The sequence below is a fragment of the Lampris incognitus genome, chromosome 1, assembly GCF_029633865.1.
Source record: "Lampris incognitus isolate fLamInc1 chromosome 1, fLamInc1.hap2, whole genome shotgun sequence".
NCBI classification, from domain to species: domain Eukaryota; kingdom Metazoa; phylum Chordata; class Actinopteri; order Lampriformes; family Lampridae; genus Lampris; species Lampris incognitus.
Window position 1 is genome coordinate 121,275,949 of NC_079211.1, and position 24,010 is coordinate 121,299,958.

Genomic DNA, 24,010 nt, shown 5'->3' on the forward strand with positions numbered 1-24,010 from the left:
ACATTCAACTTCACGCTTTGAAAGAAACACAACTGGTAAATAATTAAATCTGCTGGTAGAAACTGTCACCAAGAGGGACTTAAAGGTATTTATTAAATTGGTGAAATTTGTAAATGACTGTATAACTTTTTCTGCTATGAAGATCCTACACATAGTATCATAAGCCTTAAGGGCAGGCAGTAGTAACTACTAATAGTAGGACTGATTTCTACTCTGACCTGAGATGGAAAAAGAGCGTCTCCACCCAACTCCAACCAGTAGCATGGCTGAAGCAAATGTCACAAAAACAAATCATCCCACAGTTAAAAGCTCACAACTTAACAACAGATGGCCTTTATATTACCTACATGACAATACTATTATGGGAATAATAGTAAGATTTGCCTAAATTAATGAAATCTGGAATCACATCAACACCTGACCAGGACAGAATGATAAACTGGGTTTACGACTACAGAAGCCTAGTTCGGATGAAAAAAAAAAAAAAAAACCAACCATTAAAAAATCCTGATAAAATCTCTAAGACAGTGGTTTTCAAAGTGAGAGGGGAAAAGAGCTTCAGGAGAGGCATGGGAAAAAGGAAAAGGGAAATACCAGAAAATGTCTGAACCCAGCAGAAAGCACAGAAAGTATGACGATGTATATTTAAAGTTGGGATTCTCTTGGACGCAGACTCACTGCCCCCAGTAAGGTAGAGAAGGCTATGTAGGCTTTCCATGGCAGGGTTAAAAAGAGTGAACAATGTGTATTTTTTCCCAGAGCATTTTTTAAACTTTACTTTACAGGTCAGGTTAAGGCCTTACGCATGATGCCAGGAAGCAGCATTACACACCACATTTTCATGTTCTCTGTTCTGTTTTGTTAAAAGGTGACGGATATGTTTTAAAAAAATTTTTTTACTTTAGAAACATGCACAAATAGGCATTGACCTATATATAAATTCTTAACCACTTTCATTAAAACGTGGGAGATCGTATTAGAACTCAGACAGACAGACAGACAGACAGACAGACAGACAGACAGACAGACAGACAGACACACACACACACACCTAGGGACAATTTAGTATGGCCGATTCACCTGACCTATATGTCTTTGTACTGTGGGAGGAAACTGGAGCACCTGGAGGAAACCCACGCAGACACGGGGTGAACACGCAAACTCCGTACAGAGGACGAGCCGGGATGACCCACAAGGTTGGACTACCCCGGGGCTCAAACCCAGGACCTTCTTGCTGTGAGGCAACCATGCTAACCACTGCACCACCATGCCATCCTATTATTATTATTATTATTATTATTGTTATAATTGTTACCCAATTTCCCCTCAGGGACTAATAAAGTATTTCTGATTCTGATTCAGCCTTTTATTAAAATTGGGGAGGCCCCGGTGACTTGATGTTCTCTGAAAGCTGTCCTACATTGCATCCTTACAGCAAGCGAGTGTCCAACTTTCGCATCGCATCGGATGCTCTCTGTCCACACTGAAACCGTCATGTAAACAAACCACGTACCTATCAGCTGTGCCCCCGAGATCAGACTGGAGACATTCCTCATCCATGAACAGCGCTCTTCAATACGAGCGACAGGATATAAAAAGAAACAGGGCGTCCAACAAAAGTTCAGCTCAAAATGGCACGCCGCATCATGCTGCATTGCTTGTGGCCAGTTAGGACATTCCAACAGAAAATAAAACGATCAAACTGATTGGTCGCTGACACTCACGCACGTCACATTCAGTTAGGACACAGTGTTTAACTGTGTGCTCTCCCTCATGCCTCCCGGTGCTTGTATAACTTCAGTGAGATTGTCGGTCACCTGCTCCAGCGGCCCAATCATGTCAAACTGACCACTCAGTCACTGCATTAATTATCATAGTTGTACAATAATTTTGCCCTCCGTACGATGTATGATCATTTCTGCCAAAAGTCCCGTAATGTATGATTATCTGATCATTTTGTGACACATAATAAACCACTATAAACTGTCTAGACTATATCATTTTAATTCATTTCCCAACATGATCAGGATAGTAAAATATGGATCCTAAGTCTGTGTTAATGCAATTCCTCGTGCTTGTTGTGATGATGAACGTGACTCACGAGCACTGCTGTTGTAAACTAACCATTAATCAAATCTAAACCGTAGGCTATGTGAAACTTGCGCTAATAAGTTAGGCATGTTATTATTTAATTTCCATGTAGATGCTCAACAGGCTACAACTCGTATTGTTATACTTTCCTATTATAGCCTTTAGTTTATTGAACCGCTATGATTTTGTTTTCAGTGTTGGGATATTTTTATTTTAGTGATTCCCAAACGACTACCCCCTTCCACACATCATATAACTACATCAGCAATTTATTTATTTATTTTTCTAAAACAATGTGGCTAGATTTGTAGGCGGTGTCAAAAAGTCGTTCATCTCAATAAATATGTGTTTTCTGAAATTACACATTTACGCCCATTTGTTCTCTTGGTTATGACTCGCTATGATAACTTTCCTCAAAATATGATAATTTTAAGACTCTGGTATGCTATATTCCCCACCTGGCAACACTGCTGTAAATATGATCACTCAGTCAGTCAGGGACATTTGCGTTTGTTGGGCTGGCCCGCCAGCCGGTCCAGACAAAAACATTAGCTGAAAGATCACACTGAAATCATATCCTGTATACTGGTGAATGTATATTTAGAAAATACTTTAAAAATAGTCATTCTCAATTAGCCTGCAAGTGATTTTTCCCTCTCCTTGCAACTAAAAATACAGCTATGGAGGGAAGTGAATAACCAAACGCTTAGCTGAATCACTGAAGCTTGATCAACAGACATGAAAGCACTACAGCACAGAGCATAGAGTTCATTAGAGGCAATAAATATCAAGTAGAGTGAAAGAAAAGTGATGTTGGAAGCCTAGTAGGGGTGAGATGGGTCGGATATGAAGACGAAATGGAATCATCTTGTTAGACGTCAAAGTCTACATACAAAAGTAAAGTCGATATGTGCTAGCAGCAGACCTGGGCAAATTTAAGAGAGGTGTAAAGGACACAAAGAATACGTATTACATTGCCTCACAAATGGTCAAAAATGTTTTTGAGCCAAGGTAAGGAGAGCCATCCCCATTTCAGTTGAGTGTAAAATGAAAACTGGCTAAATATTCAAGGGCTACCATTTGCCCAGGTCTTATTAGTAGTTGCCAGCTAACCTTGGAGAAATCTCTGTCATACCTGGAGCATCTGACTGCCGATACCCTCCATCACTTTATATGGTCGAATGACGCCATCCTCATGGATAAAGCGAGGAGGACGTAGAGAAGCAATATCTTGCGATGTCTCTGCTGCCCTGATAAAGGGGAGATGCACGCAAAAGCACATAAGCTATAGCTAGGTATGTACTCATAATTAGACTGTATGCACGAGTATACACTCAAACATGAAAGTATTCACACACACACACACACACACACACACACACACACACACACACACACACACACACACACCAGAGTTGTGGACTCGAGTCACATGACTTGGACTCGAGTGCGACTCGAGTCACAAATTTGATGACTTGCGACTTGACTTGCCAAAATGAAAATTACTTGAGACTTGACTTGAGACTTGACTTGAGACTTGACATCTATGACTTGGACTTGGACTTGAGCTGGATGACTTGAGAGAATTGTTTGAGTGTTTTCTCAATGTTTACGCGGGATGCACCTCTCTCGTATTTTATTTATTTTATTTTGTAATCATTCTTCATTTCCAGCGCGCACACAATTACCTACGCACAGGCATCGCGTAGGGCCAATCAAACGTTTAGATGGGCGGGAAAACAAAAATACTCAAATCTAATTGGAAGTACCATCATGCTACTCAAAAACTAACGTCTGCTCTACTCAACATGAGCGCGGAGAGTTTGCAATCACGGCAAGTGCAGCTGCTGGAACGATTCCAAAAATAATTATTTACGGCTATAAGAACTTCAAAGTTGTTGGGAAGAAAAGGACTGCTGTTTGTAAAACATGTGCAGCAAAATTATCAGACGGGATTTCAACAATGTCAAACTTTGTGCGTCATCTGAAAAGCCACAAAGAGAAGTAAGTTTGTTTGCTTGCCTACAGGTACAGTAGCGTGTGAGTGGTCAGACACACACACACAGACACAATCAACCCGTTTTGAATACGCCAGGCTATATCGCCCAAACATCGTCCCAATCTCATCTCAAAAATAAAATTGAACGTACTATTCTTTTTCAGAACACCTAACAGCGAATATTCAATTATGTTGGCCCAGTAGGCAAATGATGTCTGGGCGATGTAGCAGTCACCGGAATGAATTAGCATACCCCCTGTTGCCCCCTGATAATTAGCCTATCAAACACTGTTTCAGTGCATGGTTTCACGTATCATACTATAATATAATATGATATAGTTTTAAATATGCATAATATAATGCGGTTCTCGAGAAAATCAGCCCATTCCGAATGGGCACTGAACTAGTGGTATTCAATTGTGATTATGTTTACACTGTTTTTAATTGAGCATTTAGACTTGATGCTCCGAATTATGTGCTACCGACGACTCCTGCCGAGGGACTACAGATGCAAATTAGCTTATAGCTAATTCTGGTGCAATATATTTATTGTGCATTGTCCATGTCAAATAAACAAATAAATAAAAAATATTAAAGTATCTCCATGATTCAAATTAATCTAGTTATATACTGTCTTTGGAAAGATTTTTCTTCATTGAATTATAAACATTTATAAATACATTTACTTGTTTCATGAAACCCCAATTAATACAATGGCAATTGAAATAATGCTCAGAGCATGACACACAGTGCACTGCACCCAATATGAAACATAGCCTACTAAGCATAGGCTTAGATTAGAGCCATGGGGTAGTAGGTTATTTCACAAAGCTGGCTAACTAAGTAAGCCTCACTTCTGCGCAGAGTGAACCCCGGAACAGCTCTTTTTACTTCAATCCATGTTCCAGATCTGAAAGGTTTCCAGGGTTTACTTTGCGCAGATGTCAGGCATACTCAGTTAGCCAGCTTTGTGAAATACTCCCTTGTGTCTAGTCCAGTGGTTCTAAAACCTCCATGGCTGTGACCAAAAACGCACCCCTATATATTTTAATGTACACTTATTAAGTACACATCGTCACGTACATCGGTACTTAATAAGCGTACATAAGTAGGGTGCGCCTTTTGTCACACACAGCCCATGTATTTATTGAATTACACCAACAGCACCCCTGATTCCACTAATCTAGGGAGTCAAATAATTAAAGGTAGGGAAGGCGATTTTTTTCAGAAGCACTTTTTGTTATATTTTTTGCAATTTTCTTTAGATCCCGAAAGCAATCAATAAATAAAATGCTCTGACACTAAATTAAAAAAATAAAAAGAATAATCTGTGGAAGGCGCAGGACCGTTATAAACTCATCCAATCATTTTAAGGTGTCCGGTTAAAATGATTGGATGGCCTACCTGCCTGTCAACCTATCTCCAGCAGTAGGCTAGTCAGGCAGTACGTGTTTGCGTGTTTTGGAGGAGTGGTTTTGGAGGGAGGCGATAAAGTCCTAGCCAACTTGATATTTTGCAAGTGCAATGAATTGTAGGTCGAACTAGACAAGCAGAGAGAGTGTTTGTTTATTGTGTATTGGAATGATCAATATGTTTTGTATTGTTATCAAGAGTTGTGCGCTCATTTGTGATTTAGTGTGCCTTTTATTATTTCTTAAATGTAAAACAAAATCCAACTGTTGTCCAAATTTGAACACAATAAAATAACAATTATTTCTAACATTATCTGTGGTTTATTTATGTACTATTGTAATGAAACAATTTAATATTACCTGAATTTAAAAAAAATGTGTTAAATTGGCATAAAACACCCTACATTTGAGACTTGATGACTTGACACATGAAATTAGGGACTTGTGACTTGACTTGACCTGAGCTCGGTGACTTGGGACTTGACTTGAGACTTGCCCTTCATGACTTGGGACTTGACTTGAGACTCGAAGGTTAAGACTTGAGACTTACTTATGACTTGCATAACAGTGACTTGGTCACAACTCTGACACACACACACACACACACACACACACACACACACACACACACACACATAGTATACCTGCATACACAATTCTGCTCACACATCACATACTGAATCAATGTCCTAAGACATCTCAGTAGCTTTAGTCACATGACAAACACAATACATGGCCTTTGAGAGACAAACCATGAACATGTATGCGTATGTAATGCGTATAAACTTAGTCATAGATACACAGAGAAACAAAGACACACGCGCATGCATACACAAATGTAAACACACCTCTTGATCCCTTGGAAGGTACTGCTGACCATGTCAATGAAACCTCCTGTGGGTCTGGCTACTGCTCCCACCAGACCTTTCCCTACACCCTTGAAGAAGCCAGCTGCACCTTCCTTTTGTGCACCTGTCAAATAAAAACACATTATGGTTACCACTTGGATTTACAGTTGATTTTAAGAATCCACTGATATGTTTAAAACATGGCTAGGTCCTGCCCTCTGGCTATAGAGTGCATTTTTTGTCCCCTATGAGCTTAAGTGCCAGCTTTAGCTCAAGCCAGCTAAAGTGACAGTCATTGTGACTGTCCCACAGTCTAAGCTGCAGACCCAAGGTGGATGGGTGGCTTTGTAATCAGTGCCAATTGTCACTCAAAATGCCCCCTCCACAAAGGTGATAAGAGCAAGCAAAGCGATTGATGGCATAACTCTTTAAATCTGTACAAGGTATAGACAATACGGACCTTTTATTGGTTTGGTGACGATCCCAGTGATGCCACTGACAAATCCCTGGAGGAGGAGAAAAGGTTCAGAGTTACAATGAGGCAGCCATTCGGTTCACTACAATGGCTTGCCCAGTGTCATTCAGACAAGAACAGTACAGACTTTTTCCCGTTTTAGCAAGTACATTACCCCTTGTTTAGAGAGGGCATTTTGGTTTTGGAAAATTACCATCAGTAATTTTCAAAACAACATTTGATAAGTGGGTTATTGCTTCTTCTTCTTTTGCCACTCATGCTGAAAAGTGACATTGAAAGGACCTATCACTCTCTTGACCTTTCTTACACTTCTGGGCTGTTTGGTTCTCAACTACTGGTACTTACATACTGACTTCATAGACTGGTAAACTAGTTCATGTTCCAATAGGATAGTACACTTGTCTCTGCCAGTCCTACGTACAGACACCAGTCCCTTGCCCCCTCTGGCCAGTCCCTCTTTCAGGCCGCTGGGTTGTTTGTTCATGGTCTCTCGTCTTTTCTGCTGGTATTCCTCATCCATAGTTATGGCGGCAACACCCTTTGCCATGGCACCTGTGATCCTGGACGCTGCACCTGCTAGACCCCCTGGGAGGCAGATACACAAATCTTTATAAATCTAACTATTCTTGGGTCATATTATTAGATTATTATTATTTCTATCATTATTATTGTTGTTTCAAATTAATCATTGTCATCATGATCACAATCATCCACTTAAGGTCTCCAGTCTATGCTGTATATAAATAAACACAATATTCTTAATACTGCCATTATTATTATTGCACATCATATAAGATAAAGTGAGTAAATTCATCTGTATCTAAGATAATATCAAAAAATGCCAGATTTCCCATTTTTGTTTGTCATTGGGAGAAGACCCTTTTCAGGGTGTTGGAAACAAGGTATGATTTTTTTACATGCAACAAATTAAAAATGCAATATAAATATTAGCAAGATACTGGTGAGCATGTAAAATCACTCATTGTATGGTACGCTAGGAGGAGGGACTACTTGAATTCTGAGTACTGACAGAGTCCAGTGCTTACCTACAGCTCCACCCACCAGAGCCTTCACCCCGAGAGCCATGCCTTCCACAAACTCTTCAGGCCCCTGGATGGCTCCCTTGAAAACCACAATGAGTGCGGTTACAGCAAGTGGCAACACTGCCACAAATGCTGCAGCGAATTTTGCAGTGGTAGAACTCTGTGGTCGTCTTTTTTTAGACTGCGCATCATGCATCTTAGAGATTACAATGAGTTTTTAAGTTTTTGATGTCATGAAACTCAGCACGTTGTCAATAAGATAACCTTCCAAGTAAAAAAAACCAAAACAAAACAAAACAAGAAAACTACCTACGTGGGAGTTCTAATTTCACACCATAGTAGCACGATTGTTTGTTACCCATGTGTTATGCACATGTACTGTATTCTTACCTGGTAGGGCTCGTAGAAAAAGGCCTCCACCCCCTCAGAAAGTCCTCTGATCAGCCCAAAGGGATTTCCCAGCACATCCAGGCCAAACACCAACACATACATCTGTTTAATGGCCTAAAATATGAAATACAGCTGTTATCATTGTTTTCTGTCAGTGTATGTATATGCATGGCTATATGTACCCTCTTGCGTGGGTTACCTGTTTGGAGTAATGTCTCATGACCTCCCATTGGAGCTGCTGGGTGGTACAGAACTGGTACGTCAACTCAAAGAAAGCCAGTCTAAATAAACAATAGGATGTGTAGAAATGATGTGAATGTAAACATGCATAAATTTACCTCTTCAGCCCTACTTGACTATCCTGTAACAAATCATAAATAAAAGAACTACGGAAGTCTTGTGTTACGTTTGCATACTTGAAGACAACATCCTGGACATCAGTAAGTGTGGCTCCTATGCTCTTCAGCAGCAGGTTGAGGGACTGGACAGGAATTAGTTCTGTTTCTCTCTTCTCCTTCAGGCCGTCCTCCCCACCCGTACTCAAAGAGAAACTCAGATGCAGCTGTAAATACAGTAGCAAGACTGAGTTTAGGGATGACTTGGATTTATGTTAGCTTTCTAACAGTACATTCTGACAAGTTTTTGATCAAGTGAAAGTTAAAGTAAAATTTTTTGGTGGAAATTTATCTTGATTTCATGCTTTTACAAGAACTTTTGCCATTCCTTTGCTTTTATTGCCAATTGCTGCTGTGTGACTATAAAAAGGACACTGCTTTGCACATTTGCCTTCCACCTGTCCACTTCATTGATTCTCTCTGCACAGAAATATGTAAGTTTCTGTAACTCGGTCCAGGAAACTTAAAAAAGATAAAATGAACAAAAAGCCATAAGGTGAGCTTCAAAATAACATGGATGTGACAACATGCATGCATGCACAGACACACACACGCACCTTGATAGGGGAGATGTGAAAGTACTCGTAGAGGCTGATTGGAGAGGTGTCGGCAGCAGAGACGTGATTTAGCTCTGTCATCAGGTACTCGATATCCTTCTCAAATAGTTCCACCTGGAAGAATATCACCAGCACACACATACACACAAAGTGATACAAACACAATGTCAACTTGGAACAGAGAGAGAAAGAAATTCAGATCCAGATGTTGAGTACATTCTTACAGTGAACATGTGGCAAGAAAGTAATTTTTGGCATTCTATCACAGAACCTCAGTTATACCTTCACTGTAACACAGCCTGTGTAGTTGTGTGTGTATGTGTGTGTCTGTGTGACCTCTTGTTCTGAATTCATGGTGCTGGCGTTCTCTGGTGTGAAGAGGTCCAGGATTGCATAGAGAAAACCCAAGTCTAGCTTCAGATCCATCTCTTGGATCAGCACCTTGAAGTACCTGAGGCATACAGACATGCCAATGACCATTATGAAGAGAGAGTGAGAGAAGATAGTAGGCGAGCGAACACATGTACATGTGAGAGAAAATGAGCGTGGGAGTATCTGTTAGCGGGTGCGTGTTTGAAAAAGAGCAAAAGAGAGATTGTGGTGATGGATTTACTTGATGCGAGAGATATCGGAGTGTCCTGCTGCCCTGGTAACAATGCTGATATCTGTTAAGGGTTTAGGTTCTGTAAGACAGTAGAAAGTGAATTAGAATTACAGAAGCACATAAATGGCACACAATGCCAAGTTGTGGTGGACAAACTTACCTGAGTCCATGGTGACAGATTTGGGCAGTTTAACAGGGTAGAAAACATATGGAAAGATGGCTCCCGACAGCTGATTCTGGATCTGCAGGAAAAGGTTAAATTAAAAACAAATAAGGATATAACAACAAAAGTCATTGTATTACCATGAATATAACATGTCTTAAGAATTTCTCAGACACCAACATATCCCATCAGATGATATTCTGTCCCAATTGATTTTGCTTTCTTCTTTTCACCTGTATGCGGTTGATTTGAACACGGTAGGCGCTCTGTCGCGGGGAAACACTGTACTCCACTTTCACTCCAGGCAGGAAGTTCCTCCTGAGAGGAGCATCATATGGCTGCAACATTCGCATATCGATGCCATTGGGAGTGAAGGACACCTGGAAGGAGAAATATTGAACTTTTCATATAAAACATTTGAACGCAAGTAAGAAAAAAAAAGGCTCTAGTAAATGCAAGAATTTTTTGTAATGGAACTGCCTAAATCATACACACAATGCGTTGATTAAACAGCCTTAACATTATTACTGTATCATTGCTGAAATAGGCCCATGTTAAGAGGTTTGATATAGAAGCACATCAACACCCACACCATTATTTCAAGTTTTACAGTGTATAATTTCACAACTTTCTCAATTTAAGTGCAGCAAAATAAACCCATCTAGGTGTATTGTGCAGCACTTAAAAATCTTGCCCAGACACTCTATTATACCTCTAAACAACTATCCATCCATCCATTCATTACCAAACCGCTTATCCTGCTCTCAGGGTCGCGGGGATGCTGGAGCCTATCTCAGCAGTCATTGGGCGGCAGGCGTGAGACACCCTGGACAGGCCGCCAGGCCATCACAGGGCCCTAAACAACTACTACAACAAAATATAATGCCATGTTGTGACAGATGCTAAAAATCCCATCCACTGACCCCAAACTTGTTTATCATGTCCAAGGATGTTCGTCTAAATGCACGTTCTTAATTTGCAAGGAACATTTTCTTAGTTTTGTGTTTTATACACACACACACACACACACACACACACACACACACACACACACACACACACACACACACACACACACACTATTGGGTGTAACCATAAAGCAGTTTTGTAAACTATGTTTTGAAAATCACTATATAGACAAAGTTTAACATTATTATGATCACCCAAGGTTTCTTTTATTTGGGCTTGTTTCATTTGTGTCTTAAATTGACTTAAACATTAATGTTATCATCTGGAAAAAAAGAGAATGACCAGCAGCAGGTCAGAGCAGTGAAATCAAATGAAAGAAAAGGACTGGGTGTGTAGTATATTTAACCTGACCTGGAAGTTGTTTTCCAGATCCATGATGCCATTGTCTATCGGCCCAGACTCTATGTACTCTCTAAATCTATTTTCCAGCATTTCCGCATCTTTCCTGGTTAGAGGCTTCCATCGATTCTTCTTCTTAGGCTTTGACTCCCACACTACGTCAGAGCTATGAAGAGTAGGGAAAAATGGAATGACGCCTGTGCAAATTAATAACAAATGTGTACAAGGCTTTAAATTCACCAGGGGTGGTCATGCATTAAGTTATTAAATAATATAAAGTTATTATGCAAATATGCACATGTCTGCTTATTTTTGCAAAAGTGCAAGGTTTGCTTTGGATTATAGCTCCATAATTCTGTTTTTACTGTACACTTACATTGCAACAAACTTCCCCATAGTTTAGCACAGCAACTTCATTTACTTCCACTGGGTAGATTCTTTACATTTACTGAACATTCACTGTTTAAGAGTAAAAAACTACCACCAATTACCTCTTTAAAGTATTAGTATTACATTTATCTTTGTAATGGGCTTGACTGATATAAATAAGTCTATATATGGTACATAGACGGTTTGTGTGTGTGTGTGTGTGTGTGTGTATGTGTGTGTGTGTATAGACACAGTTTGGTGTGTTTATGTATATCCATTCTTACTTACCTTGTGATCCCGATGAAGGAAACCTCTTGGCTGCTGCTGTTGTTAATCAGTGACACACCCACATCTTGTAGCGACAGGATGATTTCTTGTTCGGCAAGCTGCGCTTTCTCACTCTCACACAACAGCTTGTAGACTCGCCGCTCCTCTGTAAACAGCACCACACGCTGGAGACCTGTAAAAGAACGGTCACGCCAAATCATTTCACTGAATCAAATGACACAGGACTTTTCCATGGGTCATGGACCCTTTACAGAGTAAAGTTGCTGCAATACAAAATCAAAAAGAATAGAGTGACAGGGAGGCATAAACCAAAATAATAACAGCTATAAATATATTACAACAAATAGCATTCAAATGCCAAGTTAAAACAGTGCAGGTGACATAACACCAGTTGGATAGCATCAGTGAGACTTCAAGTCAATGGATGCTACTGAAGCACCTTTTTCCCCCCTCCCTTTTCCTCCTCAATTGTATCTGGCCAATTATCCCATTCTTCCGAGCTGTCCCGGTTGCTGCTCCGCCCCTTCTGCCAATCTGGGGAGGGCTGCAGACTACCACATGCCTCCTCTGATAGATGTGGAGTCGCCAGCTGCTTCTTTTCACCTGACAGTGAGAAGTTTCACCAGGGGAACGAAGCACGTGGGAGGATCACGCTATCGCCCCCAGTTCCCCCTACCCCCTGAACAGGCGTCACGACCGACCAGAGGAGGTGCTAGTGCAGGCACCAGGACACACAGCCACATCCGGCTTCCCACCCGCAGACACAGCCAATTGTGTCTGTAGGGATGCCCGACCAAGCCGGAGGTAACACAGGGATTCGAACCGACAATCCCTGTGTTGGTAGGCAACGGAATAGCCCATTACGCTACCCGGACGCCCTAGCCCTTTTTATGCAGAACATTTCAAAATACTTTTGAGTGATTATTTCAGATTCTGAAGCAAACATTCCAGTCTGGTGATTCCATGGTCAAGCTGCTCAGATATACAGTACCTGGCCAAAAGTATGTGGACACCCATTCTAATTAGTGGTTTCAGCTATTTCAGCCACACCCATTGCTACCAGATGCATAAAATCAAGCATACATTGAGTGCTGAAGACACTTAGTGCGGCACGGTGGCGCAGTAGATAGTGCGGTCATCTCACAGCAAGAAGGTCCTGGGTTCGAGCCCCAGGGTAGTCCAACCTTGGGGGGCATCCCTGGGTCGTCCTCTGTGTGGAGTTTGCATGTTCTCCTCGTGTCTACGTGGGTTTCCTCCGGGTGCTCCGGTTTCCTCCCAGAGTCCAAAGACATGTAAGTCAGGTGAATCAGCTGTACTAAATTGTCCCTAGGTGTGAATGTGTATGTATGTGTGTTGGCCCTGTGATGGTCTGGCGGCCTGTCCAGGGTGTCTCCCCACCTGCCGCCCAATGACTGCTGGGATAGACTCCAGCATCCCCGCGACCCTGTGTAAGGGTTGGATAATGAATGACTGAATGAGTGCTAGCGGCACAGTGGTGCAGTGGTTAGCACGGTCACCTCACAGCAAGAAGGTCCTGGGTTCAAGCCCTGGGGTAATCCAACCTTGGTGAGTCGTCCCGGGACGTCCTCTGTGTGGAGTTTGTATGTTCTCCCCGTGTCTGCGTGGGTTTCCTCCGGGGGCTCCGGTTTCCTCACACAGTCCAAAGACATGTAAGTCAGGTGAATCGGTCATACTAAATTGTCTCTAGGTATGAATGCGTGTCTGTGTGTGGGGGCCCTGTGATGGCCTGGCAGCCTGTCCAGTGTGTCTCCCCACCTGCTGCCCAATGACTGCTGGAATAGGCTCCAGCATCCCCACGACCCTGAGAGCAGGATAAGCAGTTCAGATAATGGATGGATGGATGAACGGATGAATGAGTGAAGTGCCTGAAAATCATCTCTTCAGTTGCAATAGTCATTACAGAGTTCCAAACTGCCTCTGGAACCAACGTCAACACAAGAACTGTTCGTCTGGAGGTTCATGAAATGAGTTTTCATGGCTCAGCACACAACTCTAAGATCACCATGTGCAATGCCAAACGTCGGCTGGTGTGGTATAAAGCACACCGCCATTGGACGCTGGAGCAGTGGAAACGCGTTCTCTGGAGTGATGAATCATGCTTCTTCACCAGGCAGTCAATCCAAACCAATCTGGGTTTGGCAGGTGCCATGAGAAGGCTACCTGCCCAAATACATAGTGCCAACTGTAAGGTTTAGTGGATGAGGAATAATGGTGTGGGACTGTTTTTCATAGTTTGGGACAGGCCCCTTAGTTCCAGTGAAGGGAAATGTTAATGCTAAAGCCTGCAATGACATTCTAGAGAAGTATGTGCTTCTAACTTTGTGGCAAAAGTTTAGGGAAGGCCCCTTTCCTGTTTCAGCATGACAATGTCCCTGTGCACAAAGTGAGGTCCATAAATACATGGTTTGCTGAACTTGGTGTGGAAGACCTTGACTGCCCTGCACAGAGCCCTGACCTCAACCCCATCCAACACCTTTGGGATGAATTGGAACGCCGACTGTGAGCCAGGCCTTCCCCCATCATCAGTGCCCGACCTCACTGATGCTCTTGTGCGAGAATGGGAGCGAATCCCCACAGCCATTTTCTAAAATCTAGTGGAAAATCTGGTGGAAAGCAGAGGTTATTAGAGCAGTAAGGGGGAGACCAACTCCATATTCATGCTCATGGGTTTGGAATGAGATGTTTAATAAGCACATATGGGTGTGATGTTTGAGTGTCCACATACTTTTGGCCATGCAGTGTATGTCCTAAATGTGGCCACAATTCTCTCAGTAAAGATTTACAGAAACCAAACAGGCACCGAAATAAAAGTGTACTGCAAGCTGTTAGAGCTTTTACTCAGCTTCATCTACTGTACCTTCATAGAACGAGATCAAGAATAGCTTGCCCTCATCATTCATATCTTCACGCAAGTCCTAAACAACATCCACACACACACACACACACACACACACACACACACATACACACACACACACACAATATATTGCATTAGTATACACGTAAATATACATGTACATATGTGTATGTGTTAGCATAGCATTGTACACACTTCACAAAAATCTTCTGAAGTGAGATTTATTCCTCATACGTAAGAGATGGCGGAATATGTCTATTTTTATAGCTATAAAACATTTTTCCCCCCCAGATTTCTATTTCCCAGATTACCCTACACATGCAACACACATATCAGGTGCTGAATAACTTGAAATGGGAATAATCTGAGATATCATAATCAATCTGAGTATTTGGACCAGATTATTCTTGCTCAGATAAAGTACCTCCTCACTCCTCAGCGTGCCATTGTAGCTGCCACACCTCCAGCACAGCTCTCGAGACCCAGTGGGCTCAGTCCATGTGTAGTAAACAGCTTTACCTGGCTCCAGCTCCTCCTTCTCTGTCTCCTTCTGGGAGCTGTATGTATGTACACGTACACATCCCAAAGACATATGCAGAATGCACCAATGTGTGTGTGTTTGTGCACATACATAAACAAATGAGTACACCCCCCCAGCCACACAGACACACAGAAAGAGACAAAAACACTAGGTTAGCACATGTACCAAGTTATTACTTCTACAAGCCAAGGATTTGCAGTTTGAATGACAGTGACCAGGAAACAAAAGCAACAACGAGATAATGATCAACATAAAACAGCCCAGCCACCGAGAATCTACTGCCATGACTGCTATGAAATCCAAAGAACCCATCTGACATTCCACAGAGTACACTGAAGATTCCCATAAACAGACAGAAACAGTTATGAATCATGACGACATATGACAGTACGATAACTTGGCAATCACAAGTCCCCAACACCTCTCCTTTATTGGAGAGAGAGAGCCACATATGCAGCACATTCATTCAGATTCCTATCTCAATTCTGATTCAGTCTCTAAGAAGAGGCAAACATGAGGAAATGAAAAAGAGAAAAGGAGGAACGGGGGAGGGGGGATGCCATGATCTACAGATGAAGATAAAGAAGCGCAAGCAGAGCTAGTTAAGCAGAGGCCTTGTCTCACTGGACGATCGGACGGAGCTACTGAAAGAAGCAGAGCAGCGATTCCACTGGCCATCCCATCAAAGAAGCAGCACCCAAACTACTAACTTTAAAAAGTGAACAAGTTTTGATGTAGTAAAACTTGATACGAGGTCAACGTGCAGTAGTAAACAAGTTTGGAAGTCTAAGTTGCTCCTTTTACTCTACAATAATGATTCTTAAGGAAACACTGGTCCTGTCTGATAATGTTTGGATTTGTAATGCGAGCTAATAAAAATAAAACTTAGTTAAGAGTCTTTCTTTTAGGACCGTTACTGCAAAGTGTTACATAATTAAAGTAATGGCACCCAACACTGCTGAGGACCAAGAGCCAAGTTTTCTCAATCATTCATTGTTTTAAGAGATTCATATAGCAACGGGAGCACTAAAGTGCTGTAATGTATAATTGTGCAGGTAAGGGCTAAAACACAAGGATGGTCACATTTAACACAACTTATCTGAATTTCTTAGTGGGGAGAAGGAGCACATTAGACAGACAAACTCAAATCAGAGCTGAGGCACGCCCTCTTGCTTACCTTCAGTCTAGATTGGACACAGTTTACCCTACTGTACTGCCACTATACTGGTTTCAGTAACTGTCTGTTTGGAATTTAAATCTATAGGACTTGCTCTCTGTATTCCATAGTCACCTCTTTAAATATCTCTTTCTCTTCTTGTTTCCTCTCTCACAATACATTCACCTGCATGTTATCCTGTATCAGAGCCATTTCTCCTGTACTCTAGTTCAGGGCTACTCAAAGTCCAGAACGAACGGCAAGTCAACCCGGCCCCGGCCCCTAACTCATGTTATGAATACATTATGAAGTGTAACGTTTCCTATTTTGAACGCTTTTTTTCGGGGGGGGGGGGGGGGGGTTCCTCCCTTCTTCTCCCCAATTGAACCCGGCCAATTACCCCACACTTCTGAGCCATCCCGGTCGCTGCTCCACCCCCTCTGCTGATCCGGGGAGGGCTGCAGACTACCACATGCCTCCTCCGATACATGAGGAGTCACCTGACACTTCTTTTCACCTGACAGTGAGGAGTTTCGCCAGGGGGATGTAACATATGGGAGGATCATGCTATTCCCCCCAGTTCCCCCTTCCCCCCAAACAGGCGCCCTGACCGAACAGAGGAGGTGCTAGTGTAGTGACCAGGACAAATACCCACATCCATCTTCCCACCTGCAGACACGGCCAACTGTGTCTGTAGGGACACCCGACCAAGACAGAGGTAACACGGGGATTCGAACCGGCGATCCCTGTGCTGGTAGTCAATGGAATAGACCGGCACTTTTTGCACTTACTGTAACATAAGTGTAGTTGTCATTAACTCAAGTAACGCCATCTTCACTTCATCTGGTTCACTGTCTCTCCTCTGCTCCACTCCCTCCGTGTGTGTGTGTGTGTGTGTGTGTGTGTGTGTGTGTGTGTAGAGGGGCTGAGCCTCGCCCTCATTGAAAATCAGAGAGCAGAGAAGAGAAATTAGCATGACTATAAATGACAGTAACGAGTAGCCTTCCGGTATGCGAGTTTTCGTTGGGGTTAGAGCCAATCAGAGGCAGAGCATGGCGGCGTCTTGGCTGGCAATCTCACCTTTTGTGCCTAGGTTCAAGCAACCGATTGTAGGCAAACAATGCAGTTTCTCCCACTAGGCTCGAATGTATTTTGACTATCTTGACTGTCTTGAACTTGAATGTACGTTGCTTAAAAATTATAAGTGAGTTGAGTAATGCTATCGCCAATCGTTCCGGACCTCTGACCTTGAATAAAAATCAGATGCGGGCCTTTGAGTAATAAGTCTGAGAACCCCTCCTTCTAGGTCATTGCGTTTCCCTTCTTTACTGACTCACTCTCCAGCTCGCTCTTTTTCTCCATCTCATCTAACCTCACTTCTTACAGCCCATGGTGCTATACTGTGCTGTGATAATGTACAGACTTCCTCCCTCTTGAATTCTCATTTTCCCGCTTTTCCCTCTCCTCGGTGGAGAAACAGAGACCAACCAGTTCTAGTGGTCATGGCTTCAGCAGACTTGTCTACATTTCTCCCTTATAATCGTTCAGCCTCTCCCTTTCTTCAATTCACTAGTCCTTAAATTTTTCTCATTCTCTCTATTTTTCTGTCTTTCTCTCTCTTTGGAGCTGTTTCCCTTTTGTCGTTATTCTACCTGTCCTCCTCCAGTGAGAAGGAGAGGTCAAGCAGCTCATCAGCCACCCAACTGGCGTTTCTCTGCTGGCTGCATGGCCCACAAGGAACAAACACACAAAAACAAACAAACAAACAAACAAACAAACAAACAAACAAACAAACAAACAAATAAAAACACATTGGCGTCAAAAAAAATCCTCACTCATCAATGACAAACCAAGCTCTGTTTAATAATTGCATGAATCAGAAAAAAAAACTGCCATTCAGCATTGATGTTCAAAAATCTAAAAAATCTCTTTAAGCTTTTGAATGAAAATAAATAGCAAACTTAAAATGGCAATGAAATGCATAAAATGAAAGAACAAGAAAAAAAACAACAGCAAGCTAATATTTATATTTTGATTAATCATAATTTTACACAAATACTTGAGAATTCATGTCTTCAAGCACAGAAAGCTGAATCAGTTCATCTTTCTGTGATTTCCTTACCTGGATAAAGATATGGACCATGCATAAAGACATCCTGTCTTCAACATTTCCTTCCCCATCACACCCTTCATTATTCCTCAACTTCTAGTAAAAATCTTGAACTTCAGCCTTCCCCACGTCTACTTTACAGAAACTGTCCTGTCTACTTCCATTTCAGAGAAGGTGGGACCTGATAAGCACTGTGCCCCTATGCCTTTGCCACATCCACATCTTAGTCCATGTATCTCAGCTGTCTTCAGTCCCTTCTGTCCCATTTGGATGCGGTCACAAAGGCAACAGTAGATTTTACAACATGCATACAAAGCAACATCCAGCAGCACACTAATTTCAAGATCTTTAGATTATTGTTGATAAATAATCACTCAACAAATAAACACCCTTCACTAATGTTTTCAGTCAGGTCTTTTGCAGCACTATGAGTGACTCATGGCTAGAGATCCCCTCTTGGCTGTAGTACACGTCAACAACCCACGTTAAATATTCTTTTTCATTTTAGCCAAGATGGTTGCATGTATCAAACTGGTAAGATGGGTGGATAACATGTTTTCAAGTGTTATATCTTATCAGGCATGAGAAGGATTACAAAATTAGTTGATTAATCTCTGACTCAAATAACTGCAAACCCCCTACCCACCCAGACAATCACTCAAAAACAGCTCTACATTGTTTCCCTCATCCTTCCCCACCTGCACAGTCATTCCATCCTCCTTATTTCCCACCCAAGGTTATCTCACCTTTGATGGAATTGAAGAATCTGGTCCTTGGTGTGGTTGATGATGAGGAAGGGGGAAGCACCTTCGTGGTAGTCAGAGAAGCGGATCACAACCGAGTGCTCTGACAGATTCACGTCTACGGCGATCCCACCCAGCTAGAAAACAGACACTAAAAACAGTTAGCCAGCCTGGCACTCCAGATGGATAAATGAAATGTTATCCTGGGCCAAAGACCTACTTAATCCTAATAGCACTCACCAAGAACAAGAAAGTGACATGTTTTAGGTCGATATGCACAGCTCAATACGCAAACACACACACACACTTATACCCACATAGATCGGAAGAACATGTATTTATTGGAAATGTGTGTGCGGGTATAAATAAAAGTGTGTTTATGTGTCTGCATCTCTGTGTATGCCTGATTATCTGTGTGCGTGTGTACGTGTACTCTTCCACTCACCGTGTTGTCCAGATTCAGCAATAAGCAGTTCTCTGGCCGTGTGAAATCAATGGTTCGAGGAGGTGATTCACAACCTTCAACTTTGATCTTTAGCTTCTTGGTGTCCTTTTCTGGCCAGAATGGAATGGCTGACTACACACGTAACAAAAGAAAGAACAAGACAAACTCTGTCTATTACCATTTCAAAAGTCAAAAAAATTCTCAAAACAGGCTGTTATTCTGCAACCAATAGCCATAGCTAAAAAATATAAAAATACTCTAATGAAATGAAGTCCATGAAAGTATGACATAGTTTCAAGATTCAGTTATTTGAGTACTGCAATAGTAGGTGTTTTTAGTTTTTAGAAGGTGCTTTTATTTTGATGATGGATTCATTCTAATTTATTCTCTATTCCTGCTGAATCTTAACCAGGCTCACAAGAAGCTGACGCCTACCCTTGAATGAATTTGACACAAGGTGGAAAGCTCCTGTACCGGACACTAGTCCAGTGCAGAACACAGACACATTCTCACTCAAACCTACAGGTAATTCAAGAGTCAGCAATTTACCTAATCTAATAATAATAATAATAATAATAATCTGCATGTTATCTGGGGAGAGACTGAAATCCAGAGACACAAGAGGAAGAACATGCAAACTGCATACAGAGGGGCTGGGATTGAACCCCAGACCCCTTGCTATAAGACAACAGTTCTAAGATGATGGATTCTGTTTTAAAATTTTGAAATTGGTCAAATGAGAAGCAGATATACTGTATGTTGATTTGCTTGTTTTGACACAAAACTGAAAAATGACAAATCTTGTTCTGTTGAATCTGATTGCTGTCTGGGTGACAAATAACCACTTAAGAGTGTCTTGATGCATGCTCAATAATCCAGGTAAGAAAATTACAGAAAGGTGAATCAGTTCATCTGGACACAATGTTTAGTGGGAGAAACGTTTCATCACTCATCCAAGTGACCTTGTCAGTCTCAACTGACTTGACTGCAGGTATCCCCCAACTTTATAAATAGCAAAGTAAAAAACAAAAACAAAACACAAAAAAACCCGCTTTATTTTGTCATTGTATTCTTACAACGAATTTGTCTTCTGCATTTAACCCATAGGAGCAGTGGGCAGCTGCAGCACCCAGGGACCAACTCCGGTTCTACTTTCCATTGCCTTGCTCAGGGGCACAGACAGGAGTATTAACCCTAACATGCATGTCTTTTTGATGGTGGGGGGAAACCGGAGCACCCAGAAGAAACCCACACAGACACAGGGAGAACATGCAAACTCCACACAGAATGGACAGCCTGGGGTTCCAACCCAGGACCTTCTTGCTGTGAGGCAACAGTGCTAACCACTGGGCCACCGTGCCACCAATTGGTTTCACTCTAGTTGGTGGTTACACCTAGTATTTGCATACGAAACCAATTGGTTTCGGTCGTTATGCAATTGTGCTGTTTATAAGGTTAGGGGATACCTGCAGTCAGTTGAGACTGACAAGGTTACTTGGATGAGTGATGAAACGTTTCTCCCACTAAACATTGTGTCCAGATGAACTGATTCACCTTTCTGTGAACCACTTAGAGTACATCTCTCCCTAGTCTGTGAACATAATCAAAACCCAATAACATTCATTTGAGTCATGACAATGATGTTATCAAATTTTTTCCTTCAAAAATAAAAACAGATAAAAGTATTGAACCGTTTTCTTAAACTTGCTAAACTTGGTCTTGACCTGTTCTGGCTGAGCCTCAGTCCAGTTCTCTTGTCCCTCCTCGCTGATCCAGATCACATGCTTGCTTCTGTTGACCAGCATGTAGAACGGCACAAAGGTCACGATGCGAGTCAGACTGAAACTACTGGCATCAATCTTCACCCCAACCTAGTGTCAAACAGATATCAGACAAAACCAAAAACACGGTTAAAAAAAAAAAAAAAAAAAAAAAACAGAAAACCAAAAACAAAAAAACGAACTCAATTACCTCAGTATCATCCATCACAATTATTGCACCTCATTTTTATTTAGACTATAACACATTCACAAAAACACCCCCATATCAGAATTACAGATTGTCAGTTGATTATTGCTTCTTCAATTTAAAAAGCAAAAACAAGATTTCAGCCACTACATAGGTCATAGTGCTGTTAAATCTGAAAGTTTAGAGTCCACTTACCAGGTAATCTTTGTGTCTGCCTTTGCATTTCACATCTCCGTAGCTGCCAACGGTATCTAGAGAGAAGTCGTCGGACAACTCACTGTCTGAGATCATCAGACGCACCTAACGAATGAAGAGAATGCAGTCACACGTCACTCACAAGGTGTAAATAATCAAGTTGCATCTCAGAGGGTTGCCAGCAAAATGTTTCCCCAATCCAAATTTCAATAGAAAATTGTACAACTTAAGACTCATCGAATTAAAGCCATTTTTTTTAAAATTGGGAGCATATTTTGTCTTTAACACTCATGTCCTCATGAGTTCCTGAAACATAAAATTGCAACATTGCATTTCCCTATTACCATTTCTTTTTCTTTGGATTTTCCTCCCTTTTTCTCCCTTATTGTACTTTGCCAATTACCCTTTTCCAAGCCGTCCCGATCACTGCTCCACCCCCTCTGCTGATCTAGAGAGGGCTGCAGACTACCACATACCTTCTCCGATACATGTGGCATCACCAGCCGCTTCTTTTCACACAGTGAGGAGTTTCACCATGGGGATGTAGCATGTGGGAGGATCACGCTCTTCCCCCCTGTTCTCCCCTCTCCCATGAACAAACGTCCCGACCGACCAGAGGAGGCACTAGTGCAGCGACCACAACATATACCCACATCTGGCTTCCCACATGCAGACACGGCCAATTGTGTCTGTAGGAATGCCTGACAAAGCCGGAGGTAACACAGGGATTCGAACCGGCGATTCCCGTGCTGGTAGGCAACGGAATAGACTGCCACACCACCCAGACGGCCACTCCTATTATCATTTCTGAGTTCGCTTGTGAACTTTCACCTGTTTTACTTGTTTGTTCAGTGTTTTGCATCATAGTTTTGAAGAGATTCATTTTTATATTCATAATAGAAGGCAAATTGATAAGAAAGGCTGTATTGAATTCAAAGCGTTGCTGGTTCATTCTTACAACTAAATGCCCCTAGCAAGGGCTCCATAACTTTAAAAATCTAAAAATGTAACCCCCTGTTCTATAGACAGGCTTTAATAAAGGCTAACATGACTAAAAACAGCACTACATAATAGCAGGTGCTTGCATGAAATATCTCTTTGCAGTTGCAATGTTCATAACATAAAGCACACCTATGCAAACATAAATAGTGAGAAGAATCTTCAATACAAACAGCAAAGACATACTCAAGGTAATATCAGGCCAAATCACCAAATTTCAACAACAAACAAAAACATTTCTGAAATTTAAACATACCAATGTGAAACGTTGGTCTAAATCAATAGGTCATTCAAACATAAAGCTTTAAACAAGCTTTAGTATGATATCCAGTGTTTGACCACCTTTACCTTGTTGTTTTGCAGGAGGTTCCGCGGTTTGAAGGAAAAGAGGAGAGGCATGTCGTAGTCCAGGGGGTGCTTACGGTGGACATCATCAGCCTTGTACTGCAGCAACCTGCTCGTCTTGTTCACCATCCAATAAGATGAATGGATAGCCACCACTGTCTGTCCAGGGTCGTATTTAACATGCACTGCTATGTCCAACTCTACTCTCTTCTGATTTATTCCATCACACTCTTCATCATCTTCTTCCAAAAGAGACTGGAACACAACGAAGGTGATCTCCTCCTGGTCACTGCGGAGACTGTATGGAGTAGGATAATTAATAAACTCTCAGAGAAACTTCATTACAGAAGGCAACGAAGGAAAAAGATTTGACTTTCACGGATATTTTACATTTTTCAAAGTTTTTTTTTAAACGGGAGACATTTTAAGGGTTTAGAATTGAATATATGACTAGAAGAGTGCATTCAGTACAGTGCAGGTCCTTGCCAAGCATATCTCCCCTTCTCCGGTGCTCGGATTTGGCGACAAACCACCACTTTTTTCGCCTAGCAGGAGAAGGGAAAATATGGAGGTACTGTGTGCATGGTGCGCTGTACTCAGACTTCGGTGAAAAACCAGCTGAGGAGTTACACTAAATTGTGGTATAAAACCGGCTTTTCAAGGATTTTGAATCACCGCAACCACGAGA

The 24,010-nt window shown here is 41.9% G+C and overlaps 1 protein-coding gene across 1 annotated transcript in view; it reads right to left on the minus strand.

Moving 5' to 3' along the window:
• The window catches only part of vps13a (vacuolar protein sorting 13 homolog A), a 92,960-nt gene that overhangs the window by 11,300 nt on the left and 57,650 nt on the right, over window positions 1–24,010 (minus strand). The window contains exons 50-71 of the mRNA XM_056301733.1: window positions 23,326–23,620; window positions 21,979–22,083; window positions 21,540–21,686; window positions 19,816–19,947; window positions 19,374–19,507; window positions 15,245–15,377; window positions 14,821–14,878; window positions 11,943–12,114; window positions 11,298–11,451; window positions 10,211–10,357; window positions 9,975–10,056; window positions 9,824–9,893; window positions 9,547–9,661; window positions 9,211–9,324; window positions 8,675–8,820; window positions 8,458–8,539; window positions 8,259–8,372; window positions 7,872–7,947; window positions 7,247–7,410; window positions 6,811–6,856; window positions 6,351–6,474; window positions 3,227–3,341 (exon numbers count right to left, since the gene is read on the minus strand). Of these exons, the coding sequence (XP_056157708.1) occupies window positions 3,227–3,341; window positions 6,351–6,474; window positions 6,811–6,856; window positions 7,247–7,410; window positions 7,872–7,947; window positions 8,259–8,372; window positions 8,458–8,539; window positions 8,675–8,820; window positions 9,211–9,324; window positions 9,547–9,661; window positions 9,824–9,893; window positions 9,975–10,056; window positions 10,211–10,357; window positions 11,298–11,451; window positions 11,943–12,114; window positions 14,821–14,878; window positions 15,245–15,377; window positions 19,374–19,507; window positions 19,816–19,947; window positions 21,540–21,686; window positions 21,979–22,083; window positions 23,326–23,620 (2,725 nt within the window). The remainder of the gene's footprint in view (window positions 1–3,226; window positions 3,342–6,350; window positions 6,475–6,810; window positions 6,857–7,246; window positions 7,411–7,871; window positions 7,948–8,258; window positions 8,373–8,457; window positions 8,540–8,674; window positions 8,821–9,210; window positions 9,325–9,546; window positions 9,662–9,823; window positions 9,894–9,974; window positions 10,057–10,210; window positions 10,358–11,297; window positions 11,452–11,942; window positions 12,115–14,820; window positions 14,879–15,244; window positions 15,378–19,373; window positions 19,508–19,815; window positions 19,948–21,539; window positions 21,687–21,978; window positions 22,084–23,325; window positions 23,621–24,010) is intronic.